We start from the raw sequence: 21,062 nt of genomic DNA on the forward strand, positions 1-21,062 counted from the left end.
AAAATACCAACTTTAAAAAAATCAAAATTTTTTATACGCCATCTATATTTTATTATGGCAATCCTAGATTTGGAGATGGCAATCCTCCAGATTTATTTTGAACTCAATTATTAAAAATGATATATTTAAAAATTTTTATTTATTTTGGACAAAAAATTTACCACATCGCGCATAAATCCATTTTATTAAAATTTCATATTATACATATTAATTAACATTTTTTTTTTATAAAAAATTACTAGAAAATTAAAAATAAATAAATATATGATAATTTATAACAAATACAATATAAATGAAATAAAAAATAATATGAAGAAGTCATACTATTTTCAAATGCAAACGATGATTATAAAAAGAAAAATGTTTAAAATAAGAATTGATATTTTGGAAGCTGAAATATAATGAAAAAAATTTAATAAAAATTTAATAAAAAAAAATCGGGAACAAAATTATATTCTTCTGAAGAAGAGAAAAAAAAATTCTTCTCTTATAGGAAATTTTTTAAAATTTTATATAACCTTAGTTATATTTTACTTATTTATATTATATATTTTATGATTATTGTTTTTATTATTATTATTATATATTTCATGATTATTATTTTATTTTGTTATTTTTGTTTTGTATAAAGTAAAACTATTTTTACTTTATAAACAATATCATTATATACGTATACATATATATATATATAATATTGAAATATATTATTTTAAAGTTCAATTTTTTATCATTTATTAATTGTTAAAATTTATTAATTGAGAAGATGTGCATATATCCATTTTCCATATGAAATGAACACAGATTTTTTTAAAACGATTAAAAAATTATACATATTTATTTTACAATGATATTGCTTAAATCTTATATGAATTGCAATTTAGTTTACAAAATTGATGATAATTAATAAATTATACAATCAATGAAAAGTTGTGTAATAAAATTTAAATAGTTAAATATAAAACTAATCAACAAAAAATCATAATTTTGTTGAAAGATCTTATGTCATGTTGTGTAGATAAAATCTTTTTTTCCGTTATATATAAAATACATGTATATAGATATGTATATAGATATGTAAAAATGTTGAAAAGCATCTCATTGTATACTTGAGATATTTGATCTGTATAAACCGAATGATTTATAATATTATTTTTTTTAATTCGAAAATTGATAATATATACAGATACATATTCAATCAATCTTCATTGAAAGCAAATCAAGTGTTAATCTATCATTAATTACGAGTGCTTATGTTTTTTTTTTTATTTGAATATCTTATATAAGATTATTTGCTTTACTTATTATTATTATTTTTTTATATATCAAAAGTTTTATCGTAAAAATTCGTAAAAATACAAATAAACGAACAAATAAATAAATCAATATTAAAAGCAGAGCGAAAGCAATATTAAATCGGAATATAAAACGAAATATAAATTGAATCAATGAGAAATCTAAATGAAACGATGAAGACGAACTAACGAGATCGAGATACGGCAAACATATTATTTCGAATATTTTTCTAGGAATCGGGAAGGATTTTCATCCAATTACGGAGAGAGCGGACAACACTCGATTCGATCAACGATGACCGGTGGACCAGAGTGAGACGGAAACGGCTGTTGTAACTCTGGCGACATATCAACCGAATGCAAGAGACGGCAACGCGTGGGCGCGCGCGCGCGCTGCCGTTTCTATCGACCAGATTTTCGTCTCTCCTCCTCTCGTTTCCTCACACCGGTCGCGGCCAGCCCTATGCATTCCGCTAGAATCCTAGCCGTGGCAACGCCTCGTCACTGCCTCGATCGTCTTCCGGGAATTACACCTAACTAACCGGTCTCTCCACGTGGCCACGTGGAGAACACGAGGAAAACAAAATTGTACGATCTCTCCTATCCGAACTGCGATTTTTCCCACTCGGTTCAAACTTCCCAGTTTCCCGTCCTCCCGTCCCGTGTTTCAGATTCCACGCCAAGTTTCATTCGGCCAATTATATAAAATTGTCATCGGGCAACTTGTACACATATATATATATATATATATATACACACACACACGCACATATATATATATATATATGCACGAAGATGAAGATTGAACAAATGCGATAACGTGACAAATGGTGATAGTGTTGGTGAATACGATTCCTCCTATATTTTTCGTAAATGTCGTCCATGCGGTTCGGTGGATTTGATCGGTTCTCGTGCAGGGATTGAACGGAAGGGTGTTTCGCCAGTGGCAGGAAAATTGGACGAGAACGATGCTGATTCGAATCTGATTCTTTTGGGGAAAAAAAAAAAAAAAAAAAAAAAACGGTGGAGAGATGGAGGGGATAAAGGGTGGTAAGCGAAAGTGACAAGAAATTTGACTCGACAATCAACCGCCACCCATTCCATTTAAAATGCATCGAAACGTCAGTTTCGTTACGTTCAAGTGCGCAAAATTGAAATCTTCCTGATGTTGGACGACGGTCGAATCAAGGCGTTTAGTGATCCGTTAAACTATGCCAAATTGAAAGATCGACTCGAATTATGCCGACACACATACGAATTATCATCAACTTCATATAAAGTCAACGGAGCGTTGCACAACTATTACAACACTGTTAACGCGCTTCGTATGTACACGTTTTTAATTTTTGTTTTTTTTTTTAACCGAGAATATATTTGAAAAGTGTGGGGATACAAAGTGATTTTCGGCCGATGTAAAAATGTCTCGAAAACGTCTCTGATACGGGCCAATCACGATTGATTAATAAAAAAAAAAAAAAAAAAAAGTTATGGAACTGAAAATTTTCGATTTTTATATATACAACAATAATGATAATAATAATAACGAAGTGTGTCGGAACTCGATCAGCCTAAAATATATCGATATACACATTTTTTTATTTTAATCCATTTTAAAAGAATCTAGGTCATGCAAACTCGTAATATCATTTCCAAACAATTAAATTGATTGAATTGAGGAAAAAAATATTTTTATCAATTTATCGATCACAAGACCACACCTGAAAGTTAAATATTATCGTTACAAATGATCCTGATTGATGGGATGACGCAGGAGGAAAATTGATAGAACAGTGAATATATCAAGAATCCTGTGTGCAATTTTAATCAAACATGCCTGGACTTGGGATCATTTCGATAAAGGTTGATGGTGAAAGTGTAGGAAGTGAAGGTGTCAAAAAAATCGATCGGTAAGCCAAATAATTATTTTTATAATTTATATAATATATATATATATATAACGAGAGATTTCAATTTTTCAATAACGTTGCAATAAATTAACGTATCATCAATAATTAAAACTACTCTATTAATCCCTCTCTTTTCTTTTCATCTTTTTTTTTTTTCTTTTATTTTCACCTCATGAATTATTTCTAATTACTAATAATAAAAAAATATTCAATAACGATTACATTATATTTACATAATGTATAAAAGTATATAAGTATATTTACATATTATAGTTCGAGAAGAAGAGCTTATTGTAAATTTCCATACATATCACGACGAAGGAACGATAACGATCGAAAATACAATTTGCGATAAAATTTTATATCGGATAATGCATACACTCATTCTCGCAGTATCTTTTGATCATTCGATAAACGAAAAAGGTTCTCCTGGTATGTGCGATCAATCCCAAGACGAGGTAAGTCGTCGAGATGCCGTTTCTATCCTTTTCTTTCTTTCTTCTATTATGAAACGAAGGGCACCTTCTAGCTAGCTGGCTTTCGCGAGACAAGGGAATCAAATTTCCTCTAAGCAATTCGCCGCACATCTGTCCGTATTTTTCTTTCGCTTGCGAGTTTTTGCTCGTCAACACACAGAACATTAAACATTTCGTCGACGTTGTTTCCTTCGCATTCTATATATAAATATAAATACCGGGCGATCTTTTCGCAAACAAAACGAAATTTATTTAAATAAATAAATCGATAATCGAAGTTATTTTATCCCGAAAGCGAAACGAAATCAAACTGTTTATAATTAATCACAATTCAAATAAATTAGAACGTAAAAGAACGTAAAATTTTTCGCAGATTGTTTTATCCAAAAATCTCGATTTTTACGCAAACGCAACTAACGTACTAAGAAATTAAGGAAATAAATTGTGGATAAAAAGTGATAATTGTACAAATTTTGCAAATATTGTTCGCGAATCTTGATATCTATCATTGGTTATTGGATACAGTGATACGTCCAAAAAGAAATCGAGTCGAATATTCTAAATTATTTCGAGCGATTCGCAAACTTTTTATAACTGTCACTATTTTCGAGAATATTGTTCGTATAACAATATTTGCGAATAGTCGCTAACTTATCAATTTCACAGGTTTATCGGTCGTGTTTATTTCCTATCTTTAGAACACAATTTGTAAAAATGTATCAAATAATTGGCAATATTGAGGATAGATAAACAATCAGAGAATACATTTTTTTGTGAACGAACGAGCATTTTTTTTTCCACAAAATTCCATCGAAATTTGATTGAAGAAAATCAAAAAAAAAAAATCGATCTTTTAATCAGAATGAAAATTAATTTAAAATCCTCGATATCCAATAGCTATATAATTCGAAATTGTTAAGTTATTTAATATGTTGATCGTATTCTTTTTCTTTAGTTATCTTCAGTCGTATAATTTATTTATTCGATTTATTTTGACGATTCTTAAAATTGCGAGATCGTTAATAAATAAATAAATAAATAAATAAAAATATATGACAATTATTTTCACATATTTTAATATATAATATTTAAATATTATATTGGCGCCTTATCTTTTCATTTTATAGGGGAAACGAAAATAACATTATTATCTTTCTATTCTTTTTTCTCACGTGAAATATATATATTTTATAAATCATTAGATTAGATTTTGTAATTTCAAACACAGATATTTCATTAAATTTTTTCCTATCCTTCTTGTTCAATTTTTTTAATCTTTTGAAGAAACATTTAAAGTAAATATACATTATGTACATACTATTTTCAACTATAGTATTCGCATGATAAAGCTATATCTGTACAAATTCTATGGGCGGAATATGTACATAAATTATATTTGATCAATTAATTATCTAAAACGATGATAAAATAATGAACTCGTTAAGATAATGAAGCGATTTAAATTATTATTATCTCGTAAATTATTATTTTGCAAGGATGAAAAATTTAACAAAAATTATATCAATTATATCTTGTATCTTATATCTAAAGAAAAATTTTTATGTTCAGGTTGTGTTTCGTGGTAGCAAAAGAGTGCTAAATAATGAACACAGCACTTTCAACTTCGAATTCGATAATAAAATATACACGAGTCATTTACGGTTACGAAAATGGTTGATAGGATTGCTAATCTTCTTGTTTGTCTCGCTAATTGTGATCAACACGTTCAACACGGATCAATTTCGAGTGATACGATATGGAGCCATTGTCAACGATAGTTTACAAGGTATTTAAAAAAAAAAAAAAAAAAAAAAGTAAAACGATTCTTTTATAAAAGTTCACAAATATTTACAAAATATTTTGAATGAACATTTCGCGTTTTGCAAATTATTGGACGGAACAGAAATATTGGAAAATCCTGTTTCGCTTAACAGCGAGTTGAAAATAAAAAAATTATCGATAAACTTGAATAACAGTCAAATGATTGATCAATGCTTTTTTTCCTTTATTTTCAGAAAATTATGTAGAATTGAAACCTTTCTTGGCTTCTATAACCAACTCTGGTTTCCTGGTCCGCAACAAAGGTTGCCGAATCCCAGATATGGATCCTTTCGATTCGGCGATCGTACAATATATTCAAAGGGAGAAACCACTTGTCTGCGAGCACGGAAATCATTTACCATTGGTCGATTCAAACGACACTGCATTGCACGTAAATCCAGACGCGATCAACCATTTTTACAACAATTCCGAGGAGATCGATTGCTGTTGGCGCCCGTTCTGGCGAATGAAAAACGAGGATAACGTTGTTACGTCAGTAAGACTAATCGTTCTATATCTACTATAATTCTAATCCCTACCAGATCTCTTTTTATCAAATTGAAAAATTCAAATATCGCATCTCGTTTGCGAATTTAAAGATAATATAAAATATTCAATCAATAAAATAATATAAAAAATTCAATCAATACCGTGATTCATTATTAATCCGATCATTCGATATATTACAGATATGGAAACGAGTGTTTCAAATTCAAAAACTCGACGATTGTAAACACCGAATTCGTGAAGGTCGAGTGTTCGCGCAATAACGAAGTGATATACAAGGATTATCACGCATTCGTGCCTCGTTTCCGATCAGTGGAAAAAAAATGCGAGAAAGCCAGAGCTACCAATTCGAAAACCGAACATCTTAGCGTGTTAATAATCGGCCTCGATTCGGTTTCCAGATTAAATTTTCATAGAATGATGCCGAAAACTGTTCATTCGTTGGAAAACCTTGGAACGGTAGAATTATTGGGCTACACTAAAGTGGCCGATAACACTTATCCGAATTTAGTACCTGTTCTGAGCGGGTTGTCCGCTGGCGAATTGCACGATTTGTGTTGGCAAAAGAAAGACAAAACATTTGACGAGTGCCCCTTCATTTGGAAAAATTTTAGCGCGTCTGGTTATCGAACAGCTTTTGCCGAGGACGCTTGCGCCATGACCACGTTCAATTATTTGAAACGAGGCTTTCGAATCCAACCGACCGACTATTATCTCAGACCATTCTGCATAGCATCCGAGAAGGATATCGGCAATACTCACAAGTTGAACGCGAATCTCTGCGTAGGGACCAGAAAAACGTTCGACAATTTGTTAACTTACGCGAAGAAAATCGTTTCGCAATTCTCCGCGGATCCGTACTTCGCGATGATCTGGCAGGCTAGCTTAACCCATGATTTTTTCAATTATCCACAATTGGGCGACGAATCTTACTACAATTTGATCACGTATCTTTACAACGAACGATTGATGAATAAAACGGCATTGATAGTGATGAGCGATCATGGAATGAGATGGGGAAGCTTTCGACAGACTTACCAAGGTAGAATGGAGGATAGTCTTCCCTTCGTGTTTCTCGTATTGCCCCATTGGTGGAGAGAAAAGTATCGAATGGCTTGGACAAATTTACGAAGAAATACGCGGAGCCTAACTACAGCCTTTGATTTGCACGAAACTTTGATGGACATGATGAATCTCGAAAATCTAGAAGAATCACGTCTTAAAGCTCGTTCAAGAGCAATGCCGAAAGATAACAATTTGCCACGCGGGATCAGTTGGTTCTTGCCGATTCCTGACTATAGGACGTGCACTATGGCGGGTATTGCCAGCCATTGGTGTATGTGTCACAACAGTTATGACGTTTCTGCGCAGGACGAGAATCTTAGAGATAAAGCGATGTTTTTGGTCTCGGAGTTGAATAACATGTTGAAGAAATTCGTGCAATGCGCGATTTTGAAACTGAAAGAAATTAAAGCCGCGAAAGCGTGGAGAGACGAGGATGAGCAGAGTCAACTCGTAGATTATACGATCACGATTGAAACGGAACCTGGTAACGCGATATTCGAAGGCACGATACGGTACAGAAGCGAGAACAAGACTAACAAGTTGGTAGGATCGGTTAGCAGATTGAACGCATATGGGAAACAGAGTGCCTGTGTCGATGAATTCAATATGAGGCTATATTGTTATTGTTCGTAACTTTCAATTTGTTCGATATTTTTTATCATTTTTCTTTCTCCCTCTGAAGAACTTTCTCTTAAAAAAAAAAAAAAAAAAAAAAACGACTTTACTCAGGATTTTGGTAGTATTGAATCAAGTTAGTACGGTAGCCAGTATACTGGTACAAAAAAAAGTCACACTGTGATAAGATACTTGCTTTAAATATGTAATAATAATTCACGGCAATTTCGTGCTTAACAAATGAAGTGTCAACTAATGATAATATCACTATTTTTATTTTTATTGTTATTTTTTCCATGATTTATTTTTGGTGAAAATTCGTTCGATGCCAAATCATATTAAATATCATTCAGTTATTATTATTATTATTATTATTATTTATATTTTCATTCCTGTGCTTTTTAAAGATTTTAAAAATATTTATTTTTTTCTAAAAATATCTATTTATTAAGAATAATATATTTTTTTTTTTTTGTTACGATCATTTCCTGATCATTGTTCAGAGAATTTGTTTCTTATACTAATACAAATGATTGAGAATCAATATTCAATATTAACATTATTGTTATTTATTTTAAGAATTATTTTATACCTCTTGATAATAATAATTATTATTATTGTTGTTGTTATCATTATTATTTCTTCATTACATATAATATAAAATATGCGTTAGTAATTAATGCACAAATAAATAATAAATATAGTATAAGTGTATCTGATGCGGTGCAACGATATTATAGTGATATAGTGAATTCAAACTTAATCATGATAGCATTGGTATAAAGGTGTTGATATTAACACGTTCAAGTATTTAAACACATTAAGTGCCGCGCTTTCGATGTGACTTTCCGTTCAAGCTATGATGCATATATTGTCATTTGTTTAAAAATATCAGCGGCTTGAATGGAAAGTTCAATATAGGAGTACATATGTGAATACATACAATGAGGTTCATGCGCTTTTCAATATGTTAAAATTGTGTGCATTGTATGCATGCACTTGGTCTCTACTTCATTATCCTATGTATGTTATGCATTGCTAAAAGGAAACTTTCCAATGATTTTTCGAAACGAGCTAAAAAAAAATATTTTATATGTATCATATATTGTTGAAAAGAATATGAATTGGTTCCGGATTGATTTTCGGATAGATGAAACAATTATAAAAAATAGATACGAGTATTGATCAAAAATCTTCTATTAATAAATTACATTATCATAAATTAATATTGCGTGATAATAAATGAAAATGCAAAATATTATTTTCCTTGCTTTTAGCAAATACAGCATTTTGATATAACTTTCTAGCAATGCATAATCGTACGTAAATAAGTATGAGATTTTAATTGTAAAATTTCCATTTTTTTTTATTTTAAATGGTTTATTAAAAAAGATAAGATAAATCTTTAAGCAAGAAGTATATTCCAAAATATTAAAAATTATTTTTTCAATAAAATTACACATTTAAAAAAAGTAATTAAACGAAGATCGCTTTATACATCTTTCATACGATAAGTTTTACAAAATTCAAATTAAAATATCTTAAATAAACTATAATAATTAAGTTTTTGTTAAAAATAGATTAATATCTTTTTATAAAGAACAGTGTGCTACATCGATTGATTAAAAATTATGATTCTGTTTAAAAAAAAAAAAAATTAAACTTACAAAAATTAAACATATAACCTTTATATGCTGTAAAGAAATTATTAATATAAGGTTATGTCTTTTAAATTATTTTATTCATCATTTATATAAATTAAAATACGATAAAGATTTTTATATTTGAAAAACTATTTCTTTTTCTTTATGAAATATATTATTATATTTACATTTTTTTTTTTAGTAAACCATTTACGATTGTAATAATAAATATCAAAAACGTAAGTATTATCATCTATGTGCAATATAATTAAAAATACAATTTTTTTAGTTACAAGAATGTTTTCTTTTTATATTGGATTAAATTGCGAATATTTTTAAATATATTTTTAAAATATATTTTTGTTAAATATACTGTGATCGACTTAAATTAAATTTAAAGAAACAATTCTGTAATAGTACATCAGAAGATAGAAAAGAGAGTATTTCTTTATTTCAATAGGATATATATTCATTTCTATTATTATATCGCAAAATAATTGAAAATGTAAAATTTATTTAACTTTATTTTAAACATCTAATTATATACTTAAAATTAAATATTTAAAAATATGACAATGAATTTTTTCACAGTTTTTATATATGATGTAAAGACATGTAAAAGTCGTGTCAAACCTTAAAAAGTCCAGTATGTCATTTGATGTTTCATTATAAGATTAATATTTTAATTATGAGATATAACTTAAAGATAATTTAAATAAAAATTTTTTTAATGTTTTTATAAATCTAAAAATTTTTTTATAATTAATTTTATATATTTGACAAGTTATGATGATGACAACACTTGTTGAATAAAATTGATTTTATTTTATTGATTTTATTGATTTTGCTTTAAAAGATGATATAATAATTTATAAATTTACAAGCTTTGAATTGAATCATTAATTTTTTTTTTTAATTTATTTATAAAAGAATATAAATTGTTATATATTGCAATTTATCTATTTGTGATTTTAAAAAAATTTCTGAAAGTTTTATTAACAATATTTTATTAACAATATTTATTCAATTTTTTTTTAAATTTTATTTAAATTTAAAAAAAATAATATTACTTGACATACTTACATATATTTTTCAATAATCTGCAATTCAATCAAAAAAATGTTTCATGATTTTTGTTATATTTTCTTATAATTGTACAAAATCATATTTATATTTATTCGGAGTTTAAACACAAAGATATAAAAATTTTAATGAATTCATTTAAAATTTTTTAACACTAGTTTTTAATATAATTATAACGGATTGGTGATATATTTGGAACAGTCATATAAAGTGAAACTAATAAAAAATATAAATATGTATATTAAAATTATAATAAAGATACAAAAATTATTATTTATCTATAATCTTCTTTTTATAAAAGGATATTTAAGATTACTCAATAAAATAATATAATATATGTAGTATTTAATAAAAAAATTGTATTTTAATTTTTGTAAATGGAATGTACACAAAGGTACTGAGAGAAACCTTTGTAAAATATAATGTAATATGTAATTTAATATAAAAAATTTTTTAATAAAAATCTGAAATGGAAGTTAAATAATTGAATAATTCTTATTTGTTATAGACGTTGGATGATGTTTTACATTTTATTGCAAATAATATCAATAGAAAAATTGTAATACAATATTTTGCTAGTTGTTATTAAATCATGATTAGTGAGTATGTCTCACTTTTTAAATGCAAAATTTTTTTATGTAAAACACTCATACATTACCCACGCATATTAAACATAAAATAATTTATTTTGTTAAATAAAATGCTCAACCATTGCTGATGTTTATGTAAGTAATTGATAATAATATACACATTTATATATGACCAGTCTCTTATAATAAAAAAGGAAGTACATGTACTTGCAATGGTTATTGTGTTTGCTATATGTATTCACTTCAACTGACTTAGTAATTGGTTACCAAACCTGTTGGTACCCACTTTTTAAAGAAGTGAAAACACTACTTGGTGTAGATACACACAAGTCAACACACGCATTTTAGTTGTATGCACTCTTTATAGTATCACCTTGTACATGTATTGCATTTAAAGTTCTTAACTTCCACTTATTCCATTATAAATTCGGTTTACAGAGTCTTGTTGAAGTAGATTTTTTATTTCTGAAAGAAAAAAAAAAAAATCAACAATTGGAAAATTATACGCTTAATAATAATTTACCTTCTTTCTGTATATCTGTGAATTCCGTTTCAGGGAATGCAACATCAAATGTAATATACAAAGTACCATGAAGATTGTTATTCTCATAATTAGGCATTCCTTCTCCTTTTTTTCTAATACGAGCTCCTGGTTTAGTTACTTTATCCCTTTGAATAGTCACTTTATGACCATCCAAATGTTCTATGTCCATTTTAAAACCTATTAAAGCATCTTGCATAGATATAGTAATATTTGTATACAGATCATCACCGATTCTTTCAAAAACTGGATGTGGTTGTGTTCGTATCTTTAAAATTAAATCTCCAGGTTCTCCATCTAAATGTGGTTCACCTTCTGCTGTAAATTTAGTTTCTTGGCCATCCACCATTCCTGGTTCAACTTCAACTTCTAATATACGTTCCTCAGTAACAAATTTAACATTTGGACATTCTGAACAAACTGATTGTTGCATCATTTGAAATCTTCCATTCCCTAAATTGCGAGTAACTAATTCTTGTCTACAATTACATTTCCTTGTTCCTTTTGCAGCTTTCATAACTGGCTTATTTCTTGTTATCTAAAAGAAATACAATTTTTTTTTTACATATTCTACTTCTTTTAAATAAATAAAAAATTTTACCTCTATGAAATTTCCACTATATAATTCCTCTAAAGTGACTACTAAATCCATTATGATATTAGAACCCTTAGGTGTTTCTTGCTGATGATGAGATTCTCCACCAAAGTGAAAGCCAAAATCACCAAAAAAACTTGCAAATGGATCAGCATTATTCATCATACCATCTTTTTTTAAACATTCTTCTCCACATTTATCATACATTTCTCTCTTTTCATTATCTGATAGTACTTCATAAGCTGCACCCAGATCTTGAAATTTTTGAGATGCATTTGGATCATCTTTATTTTTATCAGGATGTAATTCTTTTGCTAATTTTCTGTATGCCTTTTTTATTGCATGTTGGCTTGCTGTTGATGATATGCCTAAAATGGCATAAAAATCTCTTCTGCAAAAATTTCAATTCTTATTTAAAATTTATTATATATTACAAATATGTGAAATTAAAATTTGAAATATTATAAGAAATTATTTGACATCAAATGTCTATGTATGTACGTGTGTATTACGAGAAGATATCGTATAAATAATAAAAAAAATAATATCATTTAATAAAAATATTTAAAAATTCTATTATTTATTGCTTTTCAAAAAATTTATTGTATGCGTTTCATATTAATAGCTTTTGTAAATGATTAACAAAATAAGAGGTTATAAAGTCATCATGTGGCAAATATTTTTACAAATATAAAAATAATAAATTTTATAAATAAAAAGAAAGTTTTTTTACGCACCCTGCTACAGTAAGAACCACACATATTATTAAATTTATGAAAAGAGACCAAATCAATTTTATCGCTGCCATTCTAGCAGACGTTACAACAAACATCGGAGCTTAGATGTGGGTATTCCTGATTGGTGCATCGAATTCAATTTATCCGATTTTGATCGACAATAAACGACTTTTCAGGCGTATACATATTTAGCGAAAATATTTAGATTTCACTCATATCAATTAAAAGTAATTGGTCAAATTTAATTCTTATATTTTAAAATTAATTTCATATATCAAATAAGATTTGAATAAATTTAATTTTTTCAATGTTTTATTTTACTTTCATTTTTATTGGTTAAATGAAATAAATATTAACATGCAACAGGTGGGACATAAAATTGTTTTAAAATTATTTTGTTTTAGAAAATTATTTAATTATAAAATTAACACTAAAAAAATATTTAATATTTATTTGATCTATTATAATTAATAATTTAAATGCATATGTATTCTAACTTTCGTGAAGTAATCAACAAAATATTAATGTAATAAAAATTAAATATATCATTTATATATACGCATTTATACATATAATTGTTACATTTTACATTTTTTAATATAATGGAGAAATTATTAATATTTTATTATCTTTATATTGAAAATCAGACTTAATAATAAAAATTTATCCCCTCTCTTATAATTTAGGAAAATGATCATGTGATAGTATCAACTAAAGTGTTCGTTGCAATATAGTATAGTGTAGTATATAGCCTTATCATAAATGTGTTGAATTAAATTTTGGAATTGTAATAAGGAAATTATTAGTTTAATCATGTTAATATGTAAATTCTCTAGAGTACTATTGCAAGAAAATTCAGTGAAAGAGATTCAATCACGAATCACATGACGAAAGCGTTATTGATTAAAAACTTTACTTTTTAAAATAAGATATCTCTAGGTTATGCACATCAGCTTATCTGTCAAATATCTTATAAAATGGAGAAACACATGCATTTATGGAGAGGTGTTGATAAGTTATCATATGCTTTTGGTGACAAACCAAATGGTATAATTTGTAGGCTAGTTACTATTAAAGATCACATTTTTATAGCAACAACTACTAATAATTTATATTATGGAGAGGTTTCATTTTTGGAAAATAGCTCTCCGTCATTGGTTTTCAAAAGAGCTCAATTTGATGTGATCGACATAGCATCCAATTCGGATTATTTATTTATTGTAGATAATAATGGACATGTTTTGAAAGTAAATCCTCAGGATATGACCATAATAGATACAATAATCTTAAAAGAAGAAGTTAAATGTTGCAGTCATGGGTAGGTTTTGTAAAATTAGATATTGTTAAACAATAATATTTAAATAACTTATGCTATTACAGATATAAACAAGAAAATGAAATTGTTAAAGTAAAATCAATAGCTGTTAGCGATCAAGCAGCATTATTTGTAACAGAAAATGGACAACTTTGGGCTAATGGAAACCAATCGCAAATAGATATTAATAGCATAGAGCCTAAAAAAGTTAAATTTTTTGAAGGTAGAACTGTTTCTGCTATTGCATGTGGTTCAAATTTTAATGTAGTTGCAGTAAGAAAAACAACAACAGCTTTAAAAAATGATACTGATAGTGAAAATGAACTAGAAGAAGAAGTTTTTGTCAATTCATGTCCTCAATGTCTCAACACTGTATTATTAAGTCCTACAAGTTTAACATCATCAGATACTTGTCCTATGGGACTTCATATGCAACAATTTAGTGAAGATCATTCAACTAATTCTATTAGTGCTTTATCTGTTGCTAGTAAAGAACAAGAAACTTCATTTGCAGAAAGTAATAAAAAAGAAAAAAATTCTGAAATAGTAGAAAATGGAGAACTGTGTTCCAATAATCCTATAGATTCTGACAAAGAAGAAAAAAAAAATGTTATCTTTATAAATACAGAGGCTGCAAGACAATTTTTAACCAGACAATTATCTTGGGTTTCATCTTATGGGAGTGTTAAAGAAGACATACCTTTGGAAAACATTGAAAAACCAACTAGATTAATAAAACAAAATGTATCTAATGTAGCTAATTTAGTATATGAAGGAGTCAAAAATGTAGGGGGTAAAGTTGTTACATTATCAAGACATATGAGTGGAAATTCAGATATAAATGAATTTAAAGATGATAGTAGTGAACATTTGGAAGTAGGAGAAGAATATCTCAAACCTGCTACTACTAGTTTGGCTTTAAGTTTACGCTGTGAAGAATTTCCATGGTCATCAAGTACTGGTTCCTCAGAGCATGAATTGTCTCAGCAAGGTTTAAATGAAAGGATTAATATTTTAACTCGTACTGGTAACAACATTTTATCTACTGAACTTTGGACATGGGGTGATATTGAATATGGACAATTAGGAACAGGAGATATTGTTAAACGTTCAAGACCTATTTTAGTAGCAAAACTCAGTAATACTGGATTGAGAAAAATTTCATGTGGTGCATTTCATGTACTTGCTCTGACATTAGATGGAAGAGTTTTTGCTTGGGGCAGAAATAATTATAAACAGGTGACATTGGAACCATATTCATATCAAAGTGCACCTCGTTTATTTACCACAAAATTATTTCCAAATGAAAGAGCCAAAGATGTGACAGCTGGTAGTTTTCATAGCTTAGTTATGATGCATCATGGTTTATATTTTATTGGACATTCAAGGTAAATAATTTAACTCTGAAAAATAAAAATAAGAAATTAAAATTCTATTTGCTTATAAAAAATGTTGTATGATTTTAGTAAAACTGGTGAAATGTTCCATCTTGATATCGAAACAAATATTAAATATAGTCCTCAACAAATTTTTAGTTCTGGTAATTACAGTTGCTGTTCTGTGATAAATGAACCTGAAATAAATATTTCCGAAGATTTGATAAGCGACCAAATTTTTTTGGAAGAAATATTGGTTGTTTATCAAAATTTAATCAAACCATTCCAAAAAAAAGGAGGTGCTATGCAAGAATCAAATGTTTATGAAACATTATGTCGATGTTATACCGAATTATTAAGTTTCAGTGCTTTAAATGTTATTAGTTTATGGGATTATTTTAATCATATTGGTGAAGCATATGATGTAACAGTTATTGCTAATGTTGAAGAATATATTACTGTGTATAAATATTATTTAAATGCAGTGTGTGATGTTATTTCTTTGAGTGGATTTACATATATTGCAAAAATAATTGAAGTACCACAAATAATAACAAATTTATTTATAGATAAGTTAAAAACTAATGAAACTAAAAAAATTACTGATGAAATCATTATTACAATGGCATTACAACATCCATTATATAAATTAAATAGGTAAATATATTTAAATATATATAAAAAATAATAAAAAATAACAAAAATATTTTTTAATTATTGAATATTAAAATTGAAAAAATGCTTAAATTATAATAAAATTAATTAAAAATTATTCGTTTTTACAATAAATAATTATTTTAAAAATTAAAATTATTTTTATACAATATTATAAAATGACATATTAAAAATATATCATAAAAACTAAAGACTATTTGATTATTAAGAAATTAAATATTAAAATTATATTTAAAAAATCATATTTAATATATTATTTAAAAAATTAATATTACAATAATTATAATTACAATTTACATTTACAATTTATCATTGATTTATTATTTTCTATTTATGATAACAGACATTATATTTATATACAGATATAAGAATATGATTTTAAATCTAATGAAGTGTAATGGTACAAGAATGGGTATAGAACGAATGCAAGAAGCTTTAATAAAATGGGAACAAATATGTGATGATCAAGAAAAACAACAAAAAGAAGCTGAAACAACTAAATTATTTTGGGAGAATTCTGGAAAACTTGGAGAATTATTAAGATCTCCTGATAGAAGACTTATTAGAGAATCACGAACACATCCTTTATCAATACTTAATTCTGGAAGATTTTCTACACACTGGTTTGTTTTATTAACTGATATATTTATTCACGTTACTGGTACTTCTCATATGGTACATCCACTCAAAACTTTATGGATAGAACCTTTACCAGATTCTGAAACAGTACAAGTATGTTAAATTTTATTTTATTTAAATATATTTACTTACAATGGCGGTTATATATTTACAAACAAATTAAATATACAAACATAAAGTTAAAATTTAAAATTATATATTTGTATATATTTGTTAATCTTTATTGAATTTCATATTAGATATATTATAAATAATTTGCATCATATTAAAACATAATAAATTGTTCTTGTCATTCTGAGATTTATAATAGATATTGGAAATGATTAATCAATATCTATAACTCAATAATAACTCTATAATATCTACAATTTTTTTATAATTACAGAAAGAGTTTATTATCTCATAGAAAATTTCTCTATCCTTTTTGACTTTTAAATTAAATGTAGAAATCTATTTTAAAGATTAAATTAGATAATTTTAGTTTGTTTATGAAATTTTGTTTATTTGTTATTTTTTGTTTATTAAAAAATAATTTAGTTTATTTATATATAAAAAAATATTTTAAATAAAAACAGAACAACAAAAATAAATACAATTAGTACAAATAAAAAAATAGAAAATCATATTGCTATGTATTATTATATAAAGTAGAGATTATATTTAATATGTATATAAAAAAATTGTATTTTATTGCATCTCAGTTTATGAATAAAATTCTAAATGTATGTAAGTATATAACTATCACTGTATATTGATGCATAATTATGGTAAAAAGTTTTTATATCTCATATATCTATATTTTAGAATGCTATATCAGTAATAGCACCAGAAGATACATTTGTATTATACACTCCAACACCTTTTGATCGAAATGAATGGTTGTATGCTTTACAAAATGCTATAAAATGTAGTTTACAAAGAGTTATTGGACATATACCTCCAGTAGTACGTTCTAGCTCATTTTCTTTCACAAAGCACAGTGTTTTTAAAGATGCAAAATATACTGGTTCGTAAGATTCATCATCAATAATAATATATATGATAAATTTTATATTATTATATATATAATTTTATATTACAATATTCATAAGACAGTAACAAAATTTCTTTAAAAACTTAAAATCATTGAAAATTATTATAGTTCTAATTTTTTAATAATTAGAAATAATTTAATGTAAAGATAAAATTGATTACACAAAAATAATATAAAAAAATAATTTTTTATATAGGGCGGTGGCTAAATGGTAAACCACATGGTTCTGGAAAATTAGAATGGTCTGATGGACGTAAATATGCAGGACAATTTCACAAAGGTATTATTCATGGTTCTGGTAAAATGGAAATTCCATCACAAGGTGTATATGAAGGACAATGGAAAGATGGTCAACAGAATGGATATGGAACAATGAAGTTAGTTTCTAAACGATGATTGAAATTTAATGCAAAATAATATATTATTTTTAATAAAATATAAAAATATAAAAATATTCTAGATATAATAATGGAGATTTTTATGAAGGATATTTTAAAGATGGTTTACCGCATGGTCATGGTGTTAAAAAAGAAGGTCATTTCATGGCATCTGTAGCATCAGTTTACATTGGAGAATGGGCTGCAGGTGTTAAACAGGGATATGGAATTATGGATGATATTATGACAGGTATTTATTATCTACAAATATTATTTACAAATATTTATAAGTTTTTTATAATCTAATTAAAGACAGAAAAAAAAATTGCTATTTTTCTAATAATTAACAAATATAAATATGCTTATATAAATATTAAATATTAATTAACTAAGTAATATATTATTTTAGGAGAAAATATATATTAACTAAGTAATATATTATTTTAGGAGAAAAATATTTAGGATCATGGAGTAATGGTATGAAACATGGTTGTGGTTTAATAGTAACGTTAGATGGTATTTATTATGAAGGATTTTTCATGCAAGACGTTTTAACGGTAAATAATTAAAAATTTTCTAAATTTTTATATATGTAAATTTAAAAATATTTATATGAAATGTTTATAATAAAAGGGTCATGGAGTTATGGTATTTGAAGATGGTACTCATTATGAAGGTGAATTTAAATCAGCTGGTATTTTTTATGGTAAAGGAACATTAACTTTTACAAGTGGTGAACGATTAGAAGGTAATATGAATGGTTCATGGAATGAAGGTGTAAAAGTTATTGCAACATTACACATGAATAAAGCTAATGGAAATATACAAAATTATTCAAAACCAATGTAAATAATTTATCAATTAATAATTTATCAATTACTTTAATGAAGTTTTAAATCTATATATTCTTTATTATATAGATCTTTCGGAAAATTATGTGTATCGCCAGATCAAAAATGGAAAGCTATATTTAGACAATGTTATCAACAACTTGGTGTACCTGAACCAGGTTCAAAAACTATGAGTGTAGTTGATAAATCTGCTGAGACTCAACGTGTTTGGCAAAATATTGCTAGCATAATAACTAAATCGCATCAAAAAGCTTTACAACGAAAAAAGCATCTGACAATTACTAGTATTAATAAAGAAAAAAATAATGAAGTAATTGATGAGTTAGATAAGATTCCTTGTTTTGGAAGAGACAAACTTACTATTCAAAACTATAGTGAAATTCACAAATATTTAATTAAAGCATTCGATAGTTCATATCACCCATTAGGAGCACTTTTAACAGAAGTTGCTGCTGTATATACAGCTACCTATGGTGGTGTAAGAGTTCATCCTTTATTGCTTAGTCATGCTGTATCTGAACTTCGTAGTATTACTTCAAGAATATATGAAATAGTTATCTTATTATTTCCGGCATTACCACGAGGTGGAAAAGAATACGTATTGGAAACAGAAAAAAACGAAGAAGAAAGGTATATTTTAGTTAATTAATTATTTACATAAATTATAATTTTTTATTTTTATGTTATTTTATTTTTTTTAGTCAAGTTATAAGTGCTGCAGCAATACTTCATCCAATATTGTTACCTCGTGTGCATTCGGCACTTTTTGTACTATATGCTTTACACAATAAAAAAGAAGATGATGCCTATTGGGAAAGATTAATGAAATGGAATAAACAACCTGATATAACACTTATGGCTTTTCTAGATATTGATCAGTAAGTAATATAATTAAAAACATAAAATAAATAACAATAATAAATATTATTATCATAAATGTATTATATTTTTTATATTATTTATTAAATATCCAAGATTTATAATAAAATTTTAGAAAATTTTGGAAAAATTCAAATGTTATGAATTTGAATGAAAACGGATTACCGTATCAAAATGAACCATACTTCAGTGAGGCAATAGAAACATTACAACAACTGAAAACCACATTTTCTCCGTTAGAGAAATTATTAGTCGTTAGGAATACATTTGAACAAATGACACAAGTAAGTTAGCTTCTTTGTATATATGTAATTATCATATCATTATTTATCCATTAAATCTTATATACTATTTATAATAGGCAGTTCAAAAGCAATTGGGGACTACATATTTATGGACAATGGATGAATTGTTTCCTGTTTTTTGTTTTGTGGTTGTTCGTGCCAGTGTATTACAGCTGGGTAGTGAAATACATTTTATAGAAGATTTTATGGAACCCTATTTACAGAATGGAGAACTTGGAATTATGTTTACTACTCTTAAGGTAAAATATCATTTTTCTAGAAAAATTAATTAATATCTAGAAGTTTAATTAATATGTGTATTTCTTAGGCCTGTTACTATCAAATATTACAAGAGAAAATTAATGTGGGTGACTAAATACAACAAAATAATTTCTATACATAAATAAAAGTATAAGTTACAAAGTAAGTTTTAGTAATAATTTATTAAAGTACATTGTTAATATAATAAATAAATAAAATATATGCATTATGTCACAAATTAGTACCTCAAAATATAATATTTAGTTGAAACAATATAATTTAATGAAATGTTAAATATTGTAAAACGAATCATTTGTGTATCATAATTGTTAAAAGTTATAAACATATTTATTATAAATAGTAAAAATTGATGCTATGATATAAGTAAATATATTATTAAATCTAATAATTTAATTTAATAGTGAAATTACATATCAAATTCTATAAAACTATTAATGTACAGTGTATATATATTTAAAATGAATTTAAAATTTTATTTA

General features: G+C 26.5%; 3 protein-coding genes across 3 annotated transcripts; 2 read left to right on the top strand and 1 right to left on the bottom strand.

The window, feature by feature from the left end:
- Window positions 1–1,754: 1,754 nt before the first annotated feature.
- LOC724439 lies at window positions 1,755–8,005 on the top strand. Its single transcript, XM_001120296.5, has 5 exons — window positions 1,755–3,199; window positions 3,473–3,657; window positions 5,245–5,461; window positions 5,691–5,988; window positions 6,186–8,005. Exons 2-5 carry the CDS (start codon window positions 3,571–3,573, stop codon window positions 7,699–7,701), a joined length of 2,118 nt encoding a protein of 705 aa, XP_001120296.2. The 5' UTR covers window positions 1,755–3,199; window positions 3,473–3,570; the 3' UTR covers window positions 7,702–8,005.
- A 2,911-nt stretch (window positions 8,006–10,916) lies between these two features.
- Window positions 10,917–13,011, bottom strand: LOC552223 (dnaJ homolog shv). The gene is made up of 4 exons (XM_006569834.3): window positions 12,873–13,011; window positions 12,142–12,526; window positions 11,523–12,078; window positions 10,917–11,464 (listed from the first exon to the last, which is right to left on the bottom strand). The coding sequence occupies exons 1-4, from the start codon at window positions 12,965–12,967 to the stop codon at window positions 11,400–11,402; spliced, it is 1,101 nt and encodes a 366-aa protein (XP_006569897.2). The 5' UTR covers window positions 12,968–13,011; the 3' UTR covers window positions 10,917–11,399.
- Window positions 13,012–13,581: 570 nt separating this feature from the next.
- On the top strand, window positions 13,582–20,825 carry LOC413195 (alsin). The gene is made up of 14 exons (XM_396645.7): window positions 13,582–14,190; window positions 14,253–15,575; window positions 15,654–16,220; window positions 16,601–16,970; window positions 17,682–17,883; window positions 18,107–18,287; window positions 18,371–18,537; window positions 18,735–18,844; window positions 18,921–19,132; window positions 19,208–19,768; window positions 19,840–20,016; window positions 20,133–20,301; window positions 20,379–20,561; window positions 20,630–20,825. The coding sequence occupies exons 1-14, from the start codon at window positions 13,850–13,852 to the stop codon at window positions 20,675–20,677; spliced, it is 4,611 nt and encodes a 1,536-aa protein (XP_396645.4). The 5' UTR covers window positions 13,582–13,849; the 3' UTR covers window positions 20,678–20,825.
- The last annotated feature ends 237 nt before the right edge of the window (window positions 20,826–21,062 follow it).

The sequence above is a fragment of the Apis mellifera genome, linkage group LG8 (genome assembly GCF_003254395.2).
Source record: "Apis mellifera strain DH4 linkage group LG8, Amel_HAv3.1, whole genome shotgun sequence".
Taxonomy (NCBI): domain Eukaryota; kingdom Metazoa; phylum Arthropoda; class Insecta; order Hymenoptera; family Apidae; genus Apis; species Apis mellifera.